Genomic DNA, 17,990 nt, shown 5'->3' on the forward strand with positions numbered 1-17,990 from the left:
GTAACATGATCTTTCAGATGGCAATACTAGGGTTCCGTCAATCCAAGACTGTGGCGCTTGCAACAGTTCCACGCACTCGACCTCAAGTGTCGTCTCAGGTATCCGATCGGAAACCTCTTCCATTCCTTCCAGGTTTCCTATCGTTGTCTCCATTATACCGTGAGGGTATCGCCTTAAGTCTCATAGCCACAATGGCTACCTCACTCTAAATCTGTATGTTAATGGGTTGGATAACTAGAAAAGCCCCCAGTGCCCTAGTTGGGGCGTGGTCTTCATCGCTCCACCTATCCCAAGACCACATGTTGTATTATCGGAACCTGTTGTATTATCGTAACGTTAGGTTACCGAAGCGTAACCTAGGCAGATTTCGACCCTTTCTGGGTTCACATCGAGACCTCTAGGTCTAGCACAGTCATATGCCATATACAAGACCCTTTCGGCTCTTCTGCATAGCTCGTTCGGATCCTTACCCCTTAGAAATCTTATAACATCGTCTGCGTAGCAAACGGGTTCAAATCCCTCCTCAGTAAGCATCCGTAATAGGTCATTTATGGAGGTCACCCATAGGAGTGGCGATAAAAGGCCCCCTCTGGCGTGCCTTGTGCCATTTTCTCCCTTATATATATGTCATGGGATCCACAATTTATCCACCTGTCCCATTAAATTCGGTACATTAGATGGTGTCGACCTCAATGAGGTTGTGATGCACAAACAAGCCATCCTTTGGATCCGGCTGAGCCGATCACCAGACCCAACACCATATAGCATTATTGATCTGACAACTGCAGTATACACCCGGTTATCAATATCATGTGCAAAATTTCAAGGCCCTAGGTAGTTCGGACATAGGCCCCTAAGATTGATCACCTCAGCAATTCTAAAAATTGTTCGGGCTGCCAAATCTTCAGTTGTGGTTCGATTTGCAAAATTCTTCTTTTGCTGGATAACGTTCAAAAATCCCTGATCTCGATAACAGCTCAGCTTTAACCATTTGAAATTTCAAAGAGATATATCTATCCGTTCTCAAATGACATGTTTTTACCAGTTTTTTTCTCTAGCCCACTGTGCGTCGTGGGAATGTACACTGTATGGAAAATCGGTTTGGCCGATTTTCATCTATGGTATCTGGAGTGGCATGCGACTCTGGACAACTATGCACTACGAAAGATAATCGATGTAAAGGGCACCGCGGCGGTAACTATCTCTGAAATATGGAGGAGGAGTACCCCGAGAGAGGCACTAAATGCCATGCTGCATCTTGGGCCTTTGCACCTGTATGTTTTTTGTGTGGCAAGTTAAATCACCCTTAGACTGAGGGAATCAGGGACCTATCGCTCCACAAACTTTGGGCATTGTTCTGTTCTGCAGGGAGTGGTGACTTATTATACACGGATGGGTTTAAATTGGATGTGGCACGGAATAAGGAGTCTTAATTTGAATCCTGGGAATCAGTTAATAAAAAAAACTGAAGGTACTGGTAAGGATAACGATCCGGAGCTTCTTCGCATTATTTGGAAGGTTATTACCAGATTATATTGGGTCCCGGCCCATCAAAGTGTGACGGGGAACGAAGCGGCGGGCGAACTAAGTTGCAACATATTTAACGCAGAGGCCTTCGCGGTCCTGTAGCCTTGGTGACGATGTCTGTGCGGAAACGACAGCCCAATTAGAGTGTACAATACGGCGGCACTGAAGACTCTAATGTCGAAGGGCCTAACACAACTCACTGTCCCAAATTTCGGCGAAATCGGACAATAAATGAGCCTTTTATGGCCCCCAAAACCTTAAATCGAGAGATCGGTCTATATGGCAGCTATATCCAAATCTGGACCGATCTGAACCAAATTGAAGAGAATGCCGAAAAGCCTAACACAACTCACTGTCGCAAATTTCGGCGATATCGGACAATAAATGCGCCTTTTATGGGCCCAAAACCTTAAATCGAGATCGGTCTATATGGCAACTATATGCAAATCTTGATCTATCTAGGCCAAATTGCAGAAATATGTCGAGGGGCTTAACTTAACTCACTGTTCCAAATTTCGGCGACATCGAATAAGAAAAGCGCCTTTTATGGGTCCAAAACCTTAAATCGAGATATCGGTCTATATATGCAGCTATATGCAAATCTTGATCGATCTAGGCCAAATTGCAGAAATATGTCGAGGGGCTTAACTTAACTCACTGTCCCAAATTTCCGCGACATCGGACAATAAATGCGCCTTTTATGGGTCCAAAACCTTAAATCAAGAGATCGGTCTATATGGCAACTATATCCAAATCTGGACTGATCTGGGCCAAATTGAAGAAGGATTTCGAAGGGCCTAACACTACTCACTGTCCCAAAGTTCAGCAAAATCGGATAATAAATGTCGCTGTTATGATCCCAAGTTCTTAAATCGAGAGATTGGTATATATGGCAGCTATATCCAAATCTAAACCGATCGGGGCCAAATTGAAGATGGATGTCGATTGGCCTTAGACAACTCGCTGTCGCAAATTTCAGAAAAATTGGATACAAAATTTGGCTTTTATGGGCCTAAGGCCTAAAATCGGCGGATCGGTCTATATGGGGGCTATATCTACTTATGGACAAAAAAGAATCTGTGCAAAGTTACACCTCAATATCTCAATTTTTAAAGACTGTAGCGTGATTTCAACAGACAGACGGACGGACATGGCCAAATCGTCTTAGATTTTAACGCTGATCGAGAATATATGTACTTTATAGGATCGGAAATGGATATTTCGATGTGTTGCAAACGGAATGACAAAATGAATATAGCCCCATCCATCGGTGGTGGGTTAAAAAATTCTGTAAAATTTTTCCTAAATGGTTTTGTTAGAGAGCTCTTTTTGCGTACTTGTGAAAGCAGATGAGGCAGTGCTTGGAGTATTTGAGAGAAAGATTCTTCGTAAAAAATGGACCAGTTTGCGTTAATGGAGAATATAGGCGACGTATGAACCACGAGCTGTATGAGCGGTATGACGACGATATCATAGTTACACGCATCAAAATACGATGCACAAAAAGAAGCTCCAGCAAAGAAGTCTTTTGAAGGCAAACACGGGGGTACACGCAAACCGCGAAGACCAAAAGCTTGATGGAAAGATGAAGCGGTGGGAGACACCTCGAAACTTGGTGTCAGAGATTTTAGAATGGGCGCATTAGATTGAGGCGCTTGGGACGCTATTCTACATTCGGCTAGTGGAACAAATGTTCTGCCATAGCCAATTAAAGTAAGTAAGTATTTTCGCTACTCAAATTCATATTTTTTTAAATTAATTAAACATTTAATAAAGCCATTCAACTAAAATTTCAAATCACCCAATACTCTAATGTTTAACAGTAATTTTGTAATATCAAATTTTAAATAAAAAATCCAATTTTGTTTAATAAATAATTATCCATTATAAGTCATTGTTATTTAAATAAATTCATAAATTTTTGATTGATTCTCACTTACCATTAAATTGACAGGTGAATAGCAAAGTGTGTGCAGTTCGCAATTCATTGAAAATATAATTGAGCACTGCTTGTTGTAGTTTTTTATCCGCCTTTTGCGAAAATCCATTTAGCGAACATAAAAGGAGTAGCAAACAGGGCAAGTATAAATTCATTACTAAATGGCACAAGGCAAAAGTGACTCTTTATATATAACGAATTATTGGGTTGCCCAAAAAGTAATTGTCGGTAATATAGTAGCAATATAGTCGGCGTTGACAAATTTTTTCAACGGCTTGTGACTCTGTAATTGCGTTCTTTCTTCTGTCAGTTATCAGCTGTTACTTTTAGCTTGCTTTAGAAAAAAAGTGCTCGAAATTTTGTTTACATTTGTTTGTTTGGCGTCAATTTTAATATGGAGCCCACATGTATTGAAAGAAATTCATTTAACAAACCGAATCAACGCTTGTGATATGCACCTTAAACGCAATGAATTCGATCCGTTTTTAAAACGAATCATAACTGGAGATGAAAAATGGATTGTTTACAATAACGTTAGTCGAAAACGATCATGGTCCAAGCATGGTGAACCAGCTCAAACCACTTCAAAGACTGATATCCACCAAAAGAAGGTTATGCTGTCTGTTTGGTGGGATTGGAAGGGTGTGGTATATTGTGAGCTGCTTCCAAGGAACCAAACGATTAATTCGGATGTTTACTGTCAACAATTGGACAAATTGAATACAGCCATCAAGGAGAAGCGACCAGAATTGGTCAATCGTAAAGGTGTCATATTCCACCAGGACAACGCTAGACCGCACACATCTTTGGTCACTCGCCAAAAACTGAGTGAGCGTAGCTGGGAACTTTTGATGCATCCACCATATAGCCCTGACCTTGCACCATCAGACTACCATTTATTTCGATCTTTGCAGAACTCCTTAAATGGTAAAACTTTCGGCAATGAGAGGCTATAAAAACGCACTTGGTTCAGTTGTTTGCAGATAAAGGCCAGAAGTTCTATGAGCGTGGAATACTAAATTTGCCAGGAAGATGGCAAAAGGTTATCGAACAAAATAGCAATTATATATTTGATTAAAGTTCATTCTAATTTTTATTAAAAATGCATTTACTTTCTTTTAAAAAAACCGCAATTACTTTTTAGGCAACCCAATAACAATAAGGAAGTAATTAGTAATGCTTAACAGCTAAGCAAAGTTTTCTTTAAACAGCAGGGCATGAATGCTCACTGACTCAAAGAAGAACAATTTGAACTGTTGAAAGACTAGGTTAGGTCTAAGTAGCAGTCTGTCTTTCCGACTCACTTAGATGTTTTCGTCTATTGTCATAGACTAGAACAGGAATAGGAAGAAACCTTCTAGTTCCTACCGTTGAACCATCCAGATCGCTTTAAAAAGCCCACCAACTGGCTGGAATGTTCACATCCGCTAAATCAGACAAGTTCTCAAAGAAATGAGCATCCTTCTGACTGCCAGGGAGGGACACACACAGCTGATGTTCTACAGTATCTTCTTCCTCGACGTCTTCACAGCTTCTGCAAAAGTGTTTACTTGCAACCTTCAGTCTGTTGGCATGTTTTCCGATCATGACGTCTCGCAAGCTCGTCTACTGTACAATTCGCTGGGATATCTCTGTGGAACTGTTCAGCTATCTCGTTGTTTTAATGACTGCCTGGCTTTCTTAGAAGATATTTATGCCAGTCGTTGTTCTAACGTTATACCTTAGCTATTCCACCCCTTCTTTAATTGCAAGGATCTCCGCTTGATACACACTACAGTGGTGGGGTAACCTTCTCGATATGACCAGTCCTAGTTCTTCAGAGTACACTTCAAAGCCCGCCTGGTCGTCTATTTTGGAACCATCCGTAATTACTTCCTTATTGTTATCCGTATATGTAACTTCTATGACCACGTGTATCGTATTTTCAATCGGTGCTATCAAAAATAGTGGAACAGTACTTATTATCAAAAAGTGGCCCAGGCAATGTGTAATCCACACTACCATCTCATTATTTTCCCCACATGCTACCCCTTACCGCACCGATTTTGCATAAGTGTCCCGTTACGATACCAAAAGCTATACTGACCTCCTTCTTACTTCCTTTCAGTAATAGCCTCGTTCTCTCAATATCCAGATCACCCCATAGGATTTTCGCCGTCCTATCGACTGTTTCGCGTTCGTCGCACACGCCCTTAACTCGGACTACATCGACACGAAAGATTTCAGGTTAATCAAGTTTATTTGCGGTAGTCCTCTGGCCTCCACAGCCAAATCGTCCGCCCTTTCATTCCCCCTTACTCTGTTTTGACCCGGCACTCAAACGATGCGGATTTTGCCATCCTCAGAGAAGGGGTTTATTCTCCTTCTTACACTGCAAGACTGTTCCGGACCTTACCATCCTGGTTGTTATTGCCCTTATGACCAGTTTACTGTCCGTGAAGATGTTAACACTCGATGTCCTCGCATTAACCCCACACTACCTCACGCATTCCGTGATCGCCCGGGTCTCCGCCTGCAGGACAGTATTATGGTCAGGCAGTCTAAAACCGATCTCAGTCCTTTCATTCCCCCTTACTCCGTTATGGCCCGGCAATCAAACGATGCTGATCGTGCCATCCTCAGAGAAGGCGTTAATTTCCTTCTTACATTTCAAGACTATTCGTGATCTTACCGTCCTGGCTGTTATTGTCCTTATGGCCTGTTTTCTTTCCTTAAAGATGTTCACACTCGACGTCCTCGCGTAAGCACCACACCACCTCACGCGTTCCTTGATCGTCCGGATCTCCACCTGCAGTACCGTATTATGGTCAGGCAGTCTAAAACAGATCTCGGTCCCTGGGTTCTCAATGTATACACCCATGCTCATTCTGTACTCTAGCTTTGACCCATCCGTGTAACATGATCTTTCAGATGGCAATACTAGGGTTCCGTCAATCCAAGACTGTGGCGCTTGCAACAGTTCCACGCACTCGACCTCAAGTGTCGTCTCAGGTATCCGATCGGAAACCTCTTCCATTCCTTCCAGGTTTCCTATCGTTGTCTCCATTATACCGTGAGGGTATCGCCTTAAGTCTCATAGCCACAATGGCTACCTCACTCTAAATCTGTATGTTAATGGGTTGGATAACTAGAAAAGCCCCCAGTGCCCTAGTTGGGGCGTGGTCTTCATCGCTCCACCTATCCCAAGACCACATGTTGTATTATCGGAACCTGTTGTATTATCGTAACGTTAGGTTACCGAAGCGTAACCTAGGCAGATTTCGACCCTTTCTGGGTTCACATCGAGACCTCTAGGTCTAGCACAGTCATATGCCATATACAAGACCCTTTCGGCTCTTCTGCATAGCTCGTTCGGATCCTTACCCCTTAGAAATCTTATAACATCGTCTGCGTAGCAAACGGGTTCAAATCCCTCCTCAGTAAGCATCCGTAATAGGTCATTTATGGAGGTCACCCATAGGAGTGGCGATAAAAGGCCCCCTCTGGCGTGCCTTGTGCCATTTTCTCCCTTATATATATGTCATGGGATCCACAATTTATCCACCTGTCCCATTAAATTCGGTACATTAGATGGTGTCGACCTCAATGAGGTTGTGATGCACAAACAAGCCATCCTTTGGATCCGGCTGAGCCGATCACCAGACCCAACACCATATAGCATTATTGATCTGACAACTGCAGTATACACCCGGTTATCAATATCATGTGCAAAATTTCAAGGCCCTAGGTAGTTCGGACATAGGCCCCTAAGATTGATCACCTCAGCAATTCTAAAAATTGTTCGGGCTGCCAAATCTTCAGTTGTGGTTCGATTTGCAAAATTCTTCTTTTGCTGGATAACGTTCAAAAATCCCTGATCTCGATAACAGCTCAGCTTTAACCATTTGAAATTTCAAAGAGATATATCTATCCGTTCTCAAATGACATGTTTTTACCAGTTTTTTTCTCTAGCCCACTGTGCGTCGTGGGAATGTACACTGTATGGAAAATCGGTTTGGCCGATTTTCATCTATGGTATCTGGAGTGGCATGCGACTCTGGACAACTATGCACTACGAAAGATAATCGATGTAAAGGGCACCGCGGCGGTAACTATCTCTGAAATATGGAGGAGGAGTACCCCGAGAGAGGCACTAAATGCCATGCTGCATCTTGGGCCTTTGCACCTGTATGTTTTTTGTGTGGCAAGTTAAATCACCCTTAGACTGAGGGAATCAGGGACCTATCGCTCCACAAACTTTGGGCATTGTTCTGTTCTGCAGGGAGTGGTGACTTATTATACACGGATGGGTTTAAATTGGATGTGGCACGGAATAAGGAGTCTTAATTTGAATCCTGGGAATCAGTTAATAAAAAAAACTGAAGGTACTGGTAAGGATAACGATCCGGAGCTTCTTCGCATTATTTGGAAGGTTATTACCAGATTATATTGGGTCCCGGCCCATCAAAGTGTGACGGGGAACGAAGCGGCGGGCGAACTAAGTTGCAACATATTTAACGCAGAGGCCTTCGCGGTCCTGTAGCCTTGGTGACGATGTCTGTGCGGAAACGACAGCCCAATTAGAGTGTACAATACGGCGGCACTGAAGACTCTAACGTCGGGCCATGTGAGTTCAAGACTAGTTCGAACTGCTACGTGCTACGGAATCTATGAGCCCTACCATGTGCTAGTATGACTGCGCGAGTGAGGCGTTGGCTGGTTCTGTGGGTTGCAGCGTTGCAAAAGCCCTGTGGGCGATATATCTCGGAATAAGACATTGCTTACCCTGAGACTAAGGAAGCACGACTTCGGACTGCTGAATGGAGTCCTGGCTGGGCCCTGCAGACTTCCCTTACTGGAAAATGCATATTTCTGCAAGATGTTCCATGACGAAGAGGAGTTGTTAACGGCCGAGCACCTTTTGTGTCACTGCCTCGCAATTGTGGTGAGACGACACAGGATAATGACACATGCTCCCCCCGGCGAGAATTCTTCAATTGGCTACCCAGTAAACCAAATGCCAGATGTCAGATACGTCTGAACAATTTTGGCAAAATCGGAGATTTCTGTCCGACTTGTCTGACAGATATTTGTTATGATTTAATTTTGTTTGCCTACAATTTTGTTCATACACGTGCGATTTCACTACGAAATTACTTTCGAAATCGTTCAGAATTCTTTACGAAGTTTCCGCAAAAAATTCCCCATTCCGAATTTCCCAAGGTTTTTCTTAAGATTTCGTTCCAAAATCGGAACGAATTCGTTACGTTTTCTCCCCGAAATCATGTAAACTACTCCATATGACTTTCGCAGCTATTTTGTTTCGATTTCGGATCCGAAGTCTGATGTAACATCTGAAGTTCGTTTCGATTCCGTACCGATTAGTTTGCTGGGTAGTAATAGATGCGTGCCCTCCAACCTAACTTATGTGTAATCCACACAGCCTGGGATATAGAGCATGGTATAAAGGATAAGCAGATTCAGTGTCGGCTTCTTGATGAAATAAAAAGCCACCTTAACCTCACAGCGTTTGTCGCAGCAATATAGCCATTTATACACATCTCCAGAGGCATTAGATTTAGCATTAAATTCAGTGTATCAGATGGTGGCATACTCAATGTGGCTGTGATGCACAGACAAACCATCCTTTGAAGCTGGATGAGTATAAAACAAAACATGGATTTTGAAAATATCGTTCACCCGACTAAAACTCCATAAAGCTTGATGATCTTGACAACTATGTTCTCTGACTTCAACCTTAGAAGCAACAGAATTCTATCCATATTTTTTATATCCACCACCGAAGGATGGGGGTATATTCATTTTGTCATTCCGTTTGCAACACATCGAAATATCCATTTCCGACCCTAAAAAGTATATATGTATATATTCTTGATCAGCGTAAAAATCTAAGACGATCTAGCCATGTCCATCCGTCTGTCCATCTGTCTGTTGAATCACGCTACTATCTTTAAAAATAGAGATATTGAGCTGAAACTTTGCACGGATTCTTTTTTTTGTGCATAAGCAGGTTAAGTTCGAAGATGGGCTATATCTTGATATAGCCCCCATATAGCCCGATCCGCCGATTTAGGGTCGTAGCCCCATAAAAGTCACATTTATTATCCGATTTTGCTGAAATTTGGGACAGTGACATTTGTTAGGCCAGTTGATATCCTTCTTTAATTTGAACCAGATCGGTTCAGATTGGGATTTAGCTGCCATATAGACCGATCCGCCAATTAAGGGTCTTAGGCCCATAAAAGGCGCATTTATTGTTCGACTTTGCCAAATCTTGGGACAAAGAGTTGTGTGAGGCCCTTCGACATTCTTCTTCAAATTGGCCCAGATCGGTCCAGATTTGGATATAACTGCCATATAAACCGATCTCTGGATTTAAAGTTTAGGGCCCATAAAAGCCGCATTTTTTGTCCGATGTCGCCGAAATTTGGGACAGTGAGTTGTGTTAGGCCCTTCGACATTCTTCTTCAATTTGGCTCAGATCGGTCCAGATTTGGATATAGCTGACATATAGACCGATCTCTCGATTTAAGGATTTGGGGCCATAAAATGCACATTTATTATCCGATTTCGCCGAAATTTGGGACAGTGCAACTCTACAAACAAATATCAAAAAATCAACTCGCGAAAGTTAAACAATTTTTAACTTTGACGAATTAAAACACTAATTCATGTGGTGCAGCACAGAATGACGCTAGCTTCAAGCGACAAAGTTGAACATTTTTTTAACTTTTTTGCGATGCTTTTGTTTGATTTGAACGCGACGCTCAAAAAGATACACGAAGACATTTTTTATTGTGTTTTAATTCGACAGACGTCGCGGCTGCATGTTCCCATTTAAGATGTGCTGTAATAAGTATTTCTTGCAGTGTTGCCATTTCATTGGACATTAACATAAATAGCCACATTTAGAATATATACAAACAAAAAGGCTTACAAAACTTAACTAGAAGCTTCAAAATATAATTTCAAAATTTAAATACTGTTCTCAAAGTTTATTTACTTTAAAATATCTTTAATTATAAATTTTGTTTTCTTGATTTTGCATTTTTTCAAAGTTCATTTAAAGCCAGTATCATGGCAACTCTGTGCCGGCATGTAAATATCAGCTGTCACTGGAGGGTAGCGGTAGGTAGTTCACTATTATGTGATTGAGTTATGTGGAGAAATTTTAGAAATATTCACCCGTTAAAGGGTGTATTAAATAAAGGCAAAAGTTTGTCACTTCCAATATATGGACGACAACATTTGTCAACGCAGCTAACGGGGAAGCAGGTAAATATAGAAACCATCTCAATTTCCCAGAGTTCTAAATTGTTTTCTTTTGTTTCGCAAATGACTAGCTAAACCAATTCAAGCTAGAATATAAAGCAGTCGTAGACTTGATATCCAAGTCTTTTGGAATTACCCCCCAAGCTGTGCGTAATTTATATCTTCGCCTTAATTCTGGCCCTTCCCCTAAACCAGGAAATGAAAAGATAGCTGGTAAAGCGCCAGAATCTAGCGGCAGCAGCAGCAGCAGTGGAAGCGGTGGTTCTGCAGATAATGGCCCCAATGGCAACAAAAATGATAATGATGACAAGATCAAATCGGTGCTGACCAAGACCATCATGTGGATGTTTACCATCTATATGTTTGTGGCTTTTATTTCGCTGATTTTATCACCACGCAGTGATAGGCCAGAGGTGTTTTGTTAAAGGCATAGATGGATCATATGGATGTCTTATATTTTTGTTGTTTTAATTACAGGCCTCAACTCGTTATGTTTCATGGAATGAGTTTGTTCACCACATGCTAGCTGCCGGCGAAGTGAAGGAACTCATCATACGCCCTGATTTGGAAATGGTTACCATAATTCTGCATGATGGTGCCATAATAAAGGGAAGGAAGGTGTTATCGACAATTTTCCATATGTCTGTAGCCGATGTTTCGAAATTTGAAGAAAAATTACGTGATGTTGAAAAACGTTTAGGCATTTCAGATGGTGAGTATGCATATACGAGAATGTGTAAACATTGCAAAATATGATGAAATTCAAATATTGTATTGGCCTTAGATTGTTGGTGTTGTTGTAGTAGCCATATATTTGCATGTGGAGCTAGTAATACCCTTCAAGCTCCTTTAAATGAGCAAGGTCGTTCCGGTCCATATGACCGATCGCCGTGGAAATGTGACGGCAATTGTTTATTTTTGCCAATAGTTACCTTGTCGCACTCAGTATTTAAGCAAGAGCCGGTTCCGCCCGGTGTCTCACTGATTCTCTCCAGCTGTCTGTTGTACGGCCTCAAAATGAAACTCTCACCGATGAGAGCATCGTCTATTCAGCCCATTCAGGCCTCTATAGAACTCCAAAATGACAAATGGATTAAGTGCCAGGAGGGAATCCAGACACGGAAAGTAGGGTTTACCCATTATCTTATGTCCCACAATTGTGGGGTAGTGAAACAAAAGGTGCTCGACCGTCTTCAACTTCTCTTCATTACATGCCCTGCAAAGGCCACATCACTGTTGTTGTTGTTATTTTAACAGTGTGTTGTTCACTGAGGCGGCAGCCCTTGCCGATGGAGGACTTCATCGGGTCAATCCGGTACGTACAACCGGCTGTCATGCCATTGGCATATCACTGTATTTAGGGCGAAGTCAAAGACTTGACATTGATGATCAGTAAAGACCCCTATCAGCAGACTGAGGACAGGCTTCCTCACCCCCCAATATAAATGACAAAGTGACAGTACGATCGGGCAGCAGATCCTGCGATCCAATGCCTTCAGAGCAGAGAAGGTCACCTGAGCGTTGCCTTCTTGGTAGCCTTTATGACTCTCTGCTTCCAAGGAACTCAATGACGACTCCTACTACGATGCCCACATCCGATTTAAACCCATCCGTGTATACTAAAGGTCCGGAAAAAAGCGAGGTAACCCTAGTGCAGAGATCCCTTCCTAAAAAGACGACGCCAACCCATCAACAAGGAAGAACAACCTGACAGAATGGCCATAACGTTCCCGCGGCAATCAGTCCTGTGGACCGGAACAAACCTGCTCACCTATGAAGCTTTACGAAGATTGCTCCTCCACATACCAATGTGGCTACAACAACAATAACTTCCTGGTAAATATTCTGTCGAGCAGCAACAATTCTACGTACAAAATTTTACATAGCTGAAGGCGTCTCAAATACTACCAGCATTAGTGGGGAGATCAGATTTTTTCTGATATTGTCGTCATTAGTCTGGGTTCGACTTTCAGAATTAAAGGCGGCTAAGCTAACCTTTTTTGGCATGATGGCCTATCGGGCATGTTTTTTTATATTTCAAAAGTTTTATATCTCTATTTCTCTTTTGATTTGCAGGTGTTCCTGTCACATATGATCGCCACAGTGATATTACAGGCCGCCTTTTGCTTCTGCTGATCGTTGTGGGTTTACTAATGGCTCTATCATCTCGCATGAGGGGCATGAAGAGTCCGCTTAGTATGGACTCCTTTGTAAGTATCCACCATAATCTACACCGTGAATACTTCTCATTTTTAATCTCTTACTTCTCAGACTCAAATGGGCCGTGCCAAATTCACTTTGGTAGATCCCTTTGATGGAGGTCGAGGAGTACTCTTTAAAGATGTTGCTGGACTGCAAGAAGCCAAACAAGAAGTTAAAGAATTCGTGGACTACTTGAAAGATCCTGACAAATACCAAAGGCTTGGAGCCAAAGTACCCAAAGGTGCTTTGCTACTGGGACCTCCTGGCTGTGGCAAAACCCTTTTGGCCAAAGCAGTTGCCACTGAGGCCCAAGTACCCTTCTTAAGTATGAATGGTTCAGAGTTTATTGAAATGATAGGAGGTTTGGGTGCAGCTCGTGTACGTGACCTCTTTAAGGAGGGCAAGAAGAGATCACCTTGCATTATATACATAGATGAAATCGATGCCATTGGTAGACAGCGGTCGGGTAATGAAGGTTTTAATCAGGGTAGCTCTGGTGAGTCAGAACAGACTTTAAATCAACTTTTGGTGGAAATGGATGGCATGGCTTCTAAGGAAGGTGTGCTTATGTTGGCCAGCACGAATAGAGCTGATGTTTTAGATAAGGTAATTATTTAGAAAATTTAATAACAATAGTTGTTGATATTTTTTGTTACCGATTTTTTAGGCTTTATTACGCCCTGGTCGCTTTGATCGTCATATTTTGATTGATCTACCCACCCTTGAGGAGAGAAAACAAATTTTCGAAAAACATTTATCCTCGGTGCAACTAGAAGAAGAACCTTCAAAGTATTCCCAGCGTCTAGCTCGTTTAACTCCTGGATTCTCAGGAGCCGATATAGCCAATGTTTGCAATGAAGCCGCCTTGCATGCGGCCAGAAATTGCCAGGATAAAGTAACAACACAAAATCTAGAATATGCTGTAGAGCGTTTGGTAGGAGGTACCGAAAAACGTTCTCATGCACTTTCTCCTGTAGAAAGAAAAGTCATAGCCTATCATGAATCTGGACATGCTCTGGTAGGCTGGCTGCTACCCAAAAGTGATGTTCTTTTAAAAGTCACCATAGTGCCTCGTACAAGTTTGGCCTTAGGATTTGCACAATATACACCCACAGAGAAGCAATTGTATTCCAAAGAAGAACTATTGGATAAAATGTGTATGGCCTTGGGTGGACGGGCAGCAGAAGATTTAACTTTTGGTCGCATAACTACGGGTGCTCAAAACGATTTGGAGAAAGTAACAAAAATGGCTTATGCCCAGGTAATATTTGTTGTAACAACACAAGAAAGTCTCCTAAAGCTTTTCTTTTGAAATTTTAGGTAAAGAAATTTGGCATGAATGATAAAGTGGGACCCATGTATATTCAAGACCCTGAGGAATCGGGGACTTATTATAAGCCATACTCGAAAGGTCTGGAAAGTATAATTGATATGGAGGCCAGAAATATTATTGCCAGTGCATATGAGAAAACTCAGAAGATTTTGACGGAAAATAGTGATAAATTGAAAAAGGTAATTGTATCGGAACAAAAGTACAGAAACTCAGAATATGTTCTTAACATGGACATCCCACCAAAAAATGTCCAAAAGTTTAGTACTTAAATTTTCAAGAAAAAAGCCTAATTTAAAATTTTGAGTTACTACACTTTAGTATAACAACTGCCCCACTTCGAAATTAATTTTTATGTTTCTTCTGTAGTTGGCCGAGGCTCTCTTGGAAAAAGAAACACTAAACTATGAAGAAGTTGTCAACCTTATTGGACCTCCGGCTTTCGATGCCTCAAAACGTACTGTAGAGCCGGTGGAGTTTGAACAAACTTTGAAGGACCTCAGTCAAGATACGAAATAGAAGTTTTTGTTAAATTTTATTTTTCTAAGAAAACAAATACAAAAATGTTTTGATCGCCATTTAAATTATTTTTTTTAGTAATTTAATACCATAAAATTTATAATAAAAAAAAAATTGGAGAGCAATAACAACAAAAGGATATCAGAGTAAAGTACTTTCAGAGTTATCTGCTTGCAAGTCGATTAGAATTGATTGGCAGGAGAACAGGGGAAGTTTGGTCCCCGGTTGAAAGCAGGGAACATTTCTAGCACCTGGGCATAAATCCTAGCCCCATAAGAATTGGGCTTTCAGCTGGATCTACCGTAAGCCAGAACAGCCCTGGTTTACAGGGGAATGTTTTTATCATTAGGTAGAATAGGCGGTCGATTGGCTGCAATAACGGCAGATGTTGTTTAGCTGTCCTATTGCTGTAAATTTTGACTTGTTTTAATAAGAAGACACTGCTGATGGTTTACCATAAAACAATGCTTATTAAATTTGTGAGTAATTTTCCATGAATCAGAAGAAATTGGAAGGCAATCTGGTACAAGAAATCTCTTTGAAACCATCCATGAGGATAATTTTAACTTGCATAGTTCGACAGAAGCTATAATAGCCCAGTTGCAAGCCTGCTTGCTATCAGTGTAAGTTTCGTACGCTCTTAACCTAGCTTGTTATGTCCGTCGAAACTACGGACATTTACTTAGAGCATCAATCCCATGGCAGCCGGTTGTGCGTGCCTGATTGACCCGAAGAAATCCTTCATCGCAGAGGGCTGCAGCCTCAGTGTGCAACAACACAAACTAAGAGTATTATGGCGTTGTTTGTCCCAACATAAACCTCAAATATAAACATTTTTTAGTCCTTCGTACCTATCGACACTTAATAAGGGAATTGTGGTTTGTTTTATCACAACACAAACCTTAAATATAAACATTCATCCCAGGCAAGGGTTAGCTGTGAGCACCACACAGGCTGGAACATTGACGTACGATCTGTGTGGTGTTCATTGCTGTCACGAGAAGCTTAGCTGCGAGCTACCGGGCGCGTCCACTGGTTGCGGATAGTGGAATGCTCCATCCGGACAATCAGCGGTATCGAGAGGAGAGTCTCAGGGAGAGGTCGGGTGGCACCGGCTCTTGCACTAATATTTAATGCCTACGATGCTCGATATGACAAGGCGAGTTATTGGCGCCCTTAAATAACCAATGGCCACACTGTTCCCCGGCGATCGGTCCTTTGGACCGGAACGAACTTGGTCACCTACAGGAGCCACCTCCACATAAAAATGTGATTACAACAACAACAACCTAAACATTCAATTCATTTCAAAATAACGCTGAATAAAAAAAATTACCTTTTTTATTTTCTCTTCCATTTTTTCAACCAATCTCTAACAATTTTTAAACTTTTCTCAGCATCTTTCTTAGTTTCACTTTTCAGTTCGAAAACTATTTCTGGTTTATACGAGTCTCTGGCCTCCTCCATTATGGTGCCGAATATTTCACATTCTAAATTTGATTTCAACTTTTTTTCATTGTAATTCCTTTCCTTCAAACGATCATAGAGTATGGTATTATTTGAGCAAGTCACTACAAACACAGCATTAAACCAACGTTCGGGAAAAAAATCACAACCATGATATTCCACAAGATAGCCGCCCTCTTGCATTAAAGGTTCCATGTAGTCCATAAGTTTATCTTCATCCAATATGGGACAATCATACTCTTCATCAAATTCCTCGATAAAGTTTTTCTCCTTGGCTATTTTAGAGCAATCCAACCATTTAAGTTTTAGCTGCTCCTGAATTTGTTGACAGATATAGGATTTACCCACACCAGGAGTGCCTTGAAAGAGAATTGAAAACTTAAATACATGTGCACAACATGTAAACATTGGACGAAGACGAGGTCTAGCTTATAAAAAAACAGGCAAAAGGTTTCACAATATATAAAATCTAGAGGTATTTAACTAAATTAATAAATAAATCGGGTTAGTTTATCACATTTTTATATTTACCGGTTACCAATATATTAGGCAAAGTGTCCGCCATCTCCGTAACACAGAATTCAAAGAAAGGAGCAGGGCATGGAGCCTTTTCAGCTGTGGGGACAAACAGCTGTTTTAAATACCTATAGGGAGACTTTCGACTTCGATGCCTGTCAAAATCGAAGTGAGGGATTCCTGCCAAGGCGGATTTCAAAAGGTGGATTTAACCAAATCCAAAAATAAATCCTGTCCGTTTACACTGTGATTTTCGAGATTTAAATGACATACACAAGCGTACATGCGAATGTGCATATCACACACAACCATACACAATTAGTGAAAACAATTGCGTCCGATATCGTGTTTTGCAATGAGGTTTCCCATGCATTTTCAATTTTAGCAAATCTACTTAATTGAGATTTGCAGCAAATATCCTTCCAAATTCAAATGCAACACTGCGTTTGCATTGAATAACGGTTATTATTGGGATTTTTAGCCACCTGACCGCAATGTATTGGGTTGCCCAAAAAGTAATTGCGGATTGTTTAATGGAAACTAAATGCATTTTTAATAAAACTTGGATGAACTTTAATCAAATATACTTTTTTTACACTTTTTTTCTAAAGCAAGCTAAAAGTAACAGCTGATAACTGACAGAAGAAAGAATACAATTACAGAGTCACAAGCTGTGAAAAAATTTGTCAACGCCAACTATATCAAATATCCGTTATATACTTTTGTGTACGGTAATGGCATGTAATGCAGTTGTAGCCCTATGCAAGCCTTCGAAATGCAAGCTGATGCTCGGCGAATGGAAATTGTCCAACGGGAGGAGTAGTCCCTCATGCTTCTTGGCTACTGATGAGAGAAGGGAGACCTCAGGTATTTAAAGCGCTGGACACCGGAATAGGTGAATTTTTGCCGGGTATGTGATAACGAGTAGGGGTTAGAGACGATATAATATCGTTTAATAGAACACATTTTTCCGTACCGGTATTCCCTTCAAGCACTTAGTCCGCTCGTCACGGTAGTAGAGGCCTGAATTGGCGAAGTGGACGATTCTAACCAGTAAGTCTTTCCCCCTGGTCCGCTTGGTCCACCCGTCGTTTCTGCTCTTTTGCGCCTTTCTAATTGTGTGTCTCTATCTGCTTTTCCTTGTCTTATTTTTCTCTTTTACTTTCTCCTTGGGCGAACACAATGGACCTAAGATCTCCAAATGAATCGGCCAACAAT

The 17,990-nt window shown here is 41.4% G+C and overlaps 2 protein-coding genes across 2 annotated transcripts; one reads left to right on the plus strand and one right to left on the minus strand.

The window, feature by feature from the left end:
• Nucleotides 1-10,559: 10,559 nt before the first annotated feature.
• LOC106084560 (paraplegin) lies at nt 10,560-14,854 on the plus strand. The gene is made up of 8 exons (XM_013248314.2): nt 10,560-10,741; nt 10,810-11,151; nt 11,216-11,450; nt 12,815-12,948; nt 13,010-13,546; nt 13,608-14,201; nt 14,261-14,452; nt 14,640-14,854. Exons 1-8 carry the CDS (start codon nt 10,625-10,627, stop codon nt 14,787-14,789), a joined length of 2,301 nt encoding a protein of 766 aa, XP_013103768.2. The 5' UTR covers nt 10,560-10,624; the 3' UTR covers nt 14,790-14,854.
• Nucleotides 14,855-16,112: 1,258 nt separating this feature from the next.
• On the minus strand, nt 16,113-16,882 carry LOC106084529 (adenylate kinase isoenzyme 6 homolog). Its single transcript, XM_013248264.2, has 2 exons — nt 16,788-16,882; nt 16,113-16,615 (listed from the first exon to the last, which is right to left on the minus strand). The coding sequence occupies exons 1-2, from the start codon at nt 16,819-16,821 to the stop codon at nt 16,131-16,133; spliced, it is 519 nt and encodes a 172-aa protein (XP_013103718.2). The 5' UTR covers nt 16,822-16,882; the 3' UTR covers nt 16,113-16,130.
• Between the last annotated feature and the right edge of the window lie 1,108 nt (nt 16,883-17,990).

This window comes from Stomoxys calcitrans, chromosome 4, assembly GCF_963082655.1.
Source record: "Stomoxys calcitrans chromosome 4, idStoCalc2.1, whole genome shotgun sequence".
NCBI lineage: Eukaryota > Metazoa > Arthropoda > Insecta > Diptera > Muscidae > Stomoxys > Stomoxys calcitrans.

Bases quoted from the DNA above. Each gene is read 5' to 3' on its own strand.
- LOC106084560 (XM_013248314.2), top strand. From the start codon at position 10,625: ATGTGGAGAAATTTTAGAAATATTCACCCGTTAAAGGGTGTATTAAAT. The intron at 11,152-11,215 runs GTGTTTTGTTAA...TTTTAATTACAG, and splicing joins CACGCAGTGATAGGCCAGAG to GCCTCAACTCGTTATGTTTC. The intron at 12,949-13,009 runs GTAAGTATCCAC...CTTACTTCTCAG, and splicing joins CGCTTAGTATGGACTCCTTT to ACTCAAATGGGCCGTGCCAA.
- LOC106084529 (XM_013248264.2), bottom strand. From the start codon at position 16,821: ATGGCGGACACTTTGCCTAATATATTGGTAACCG. The intron at 16,616-16,787 runs GTAAATATAAAA...TTCTCTTTCAAG, and splicing joins GCCTAATATATTGGTAACCG to GCACTCCTGGTGTGGGTAAA.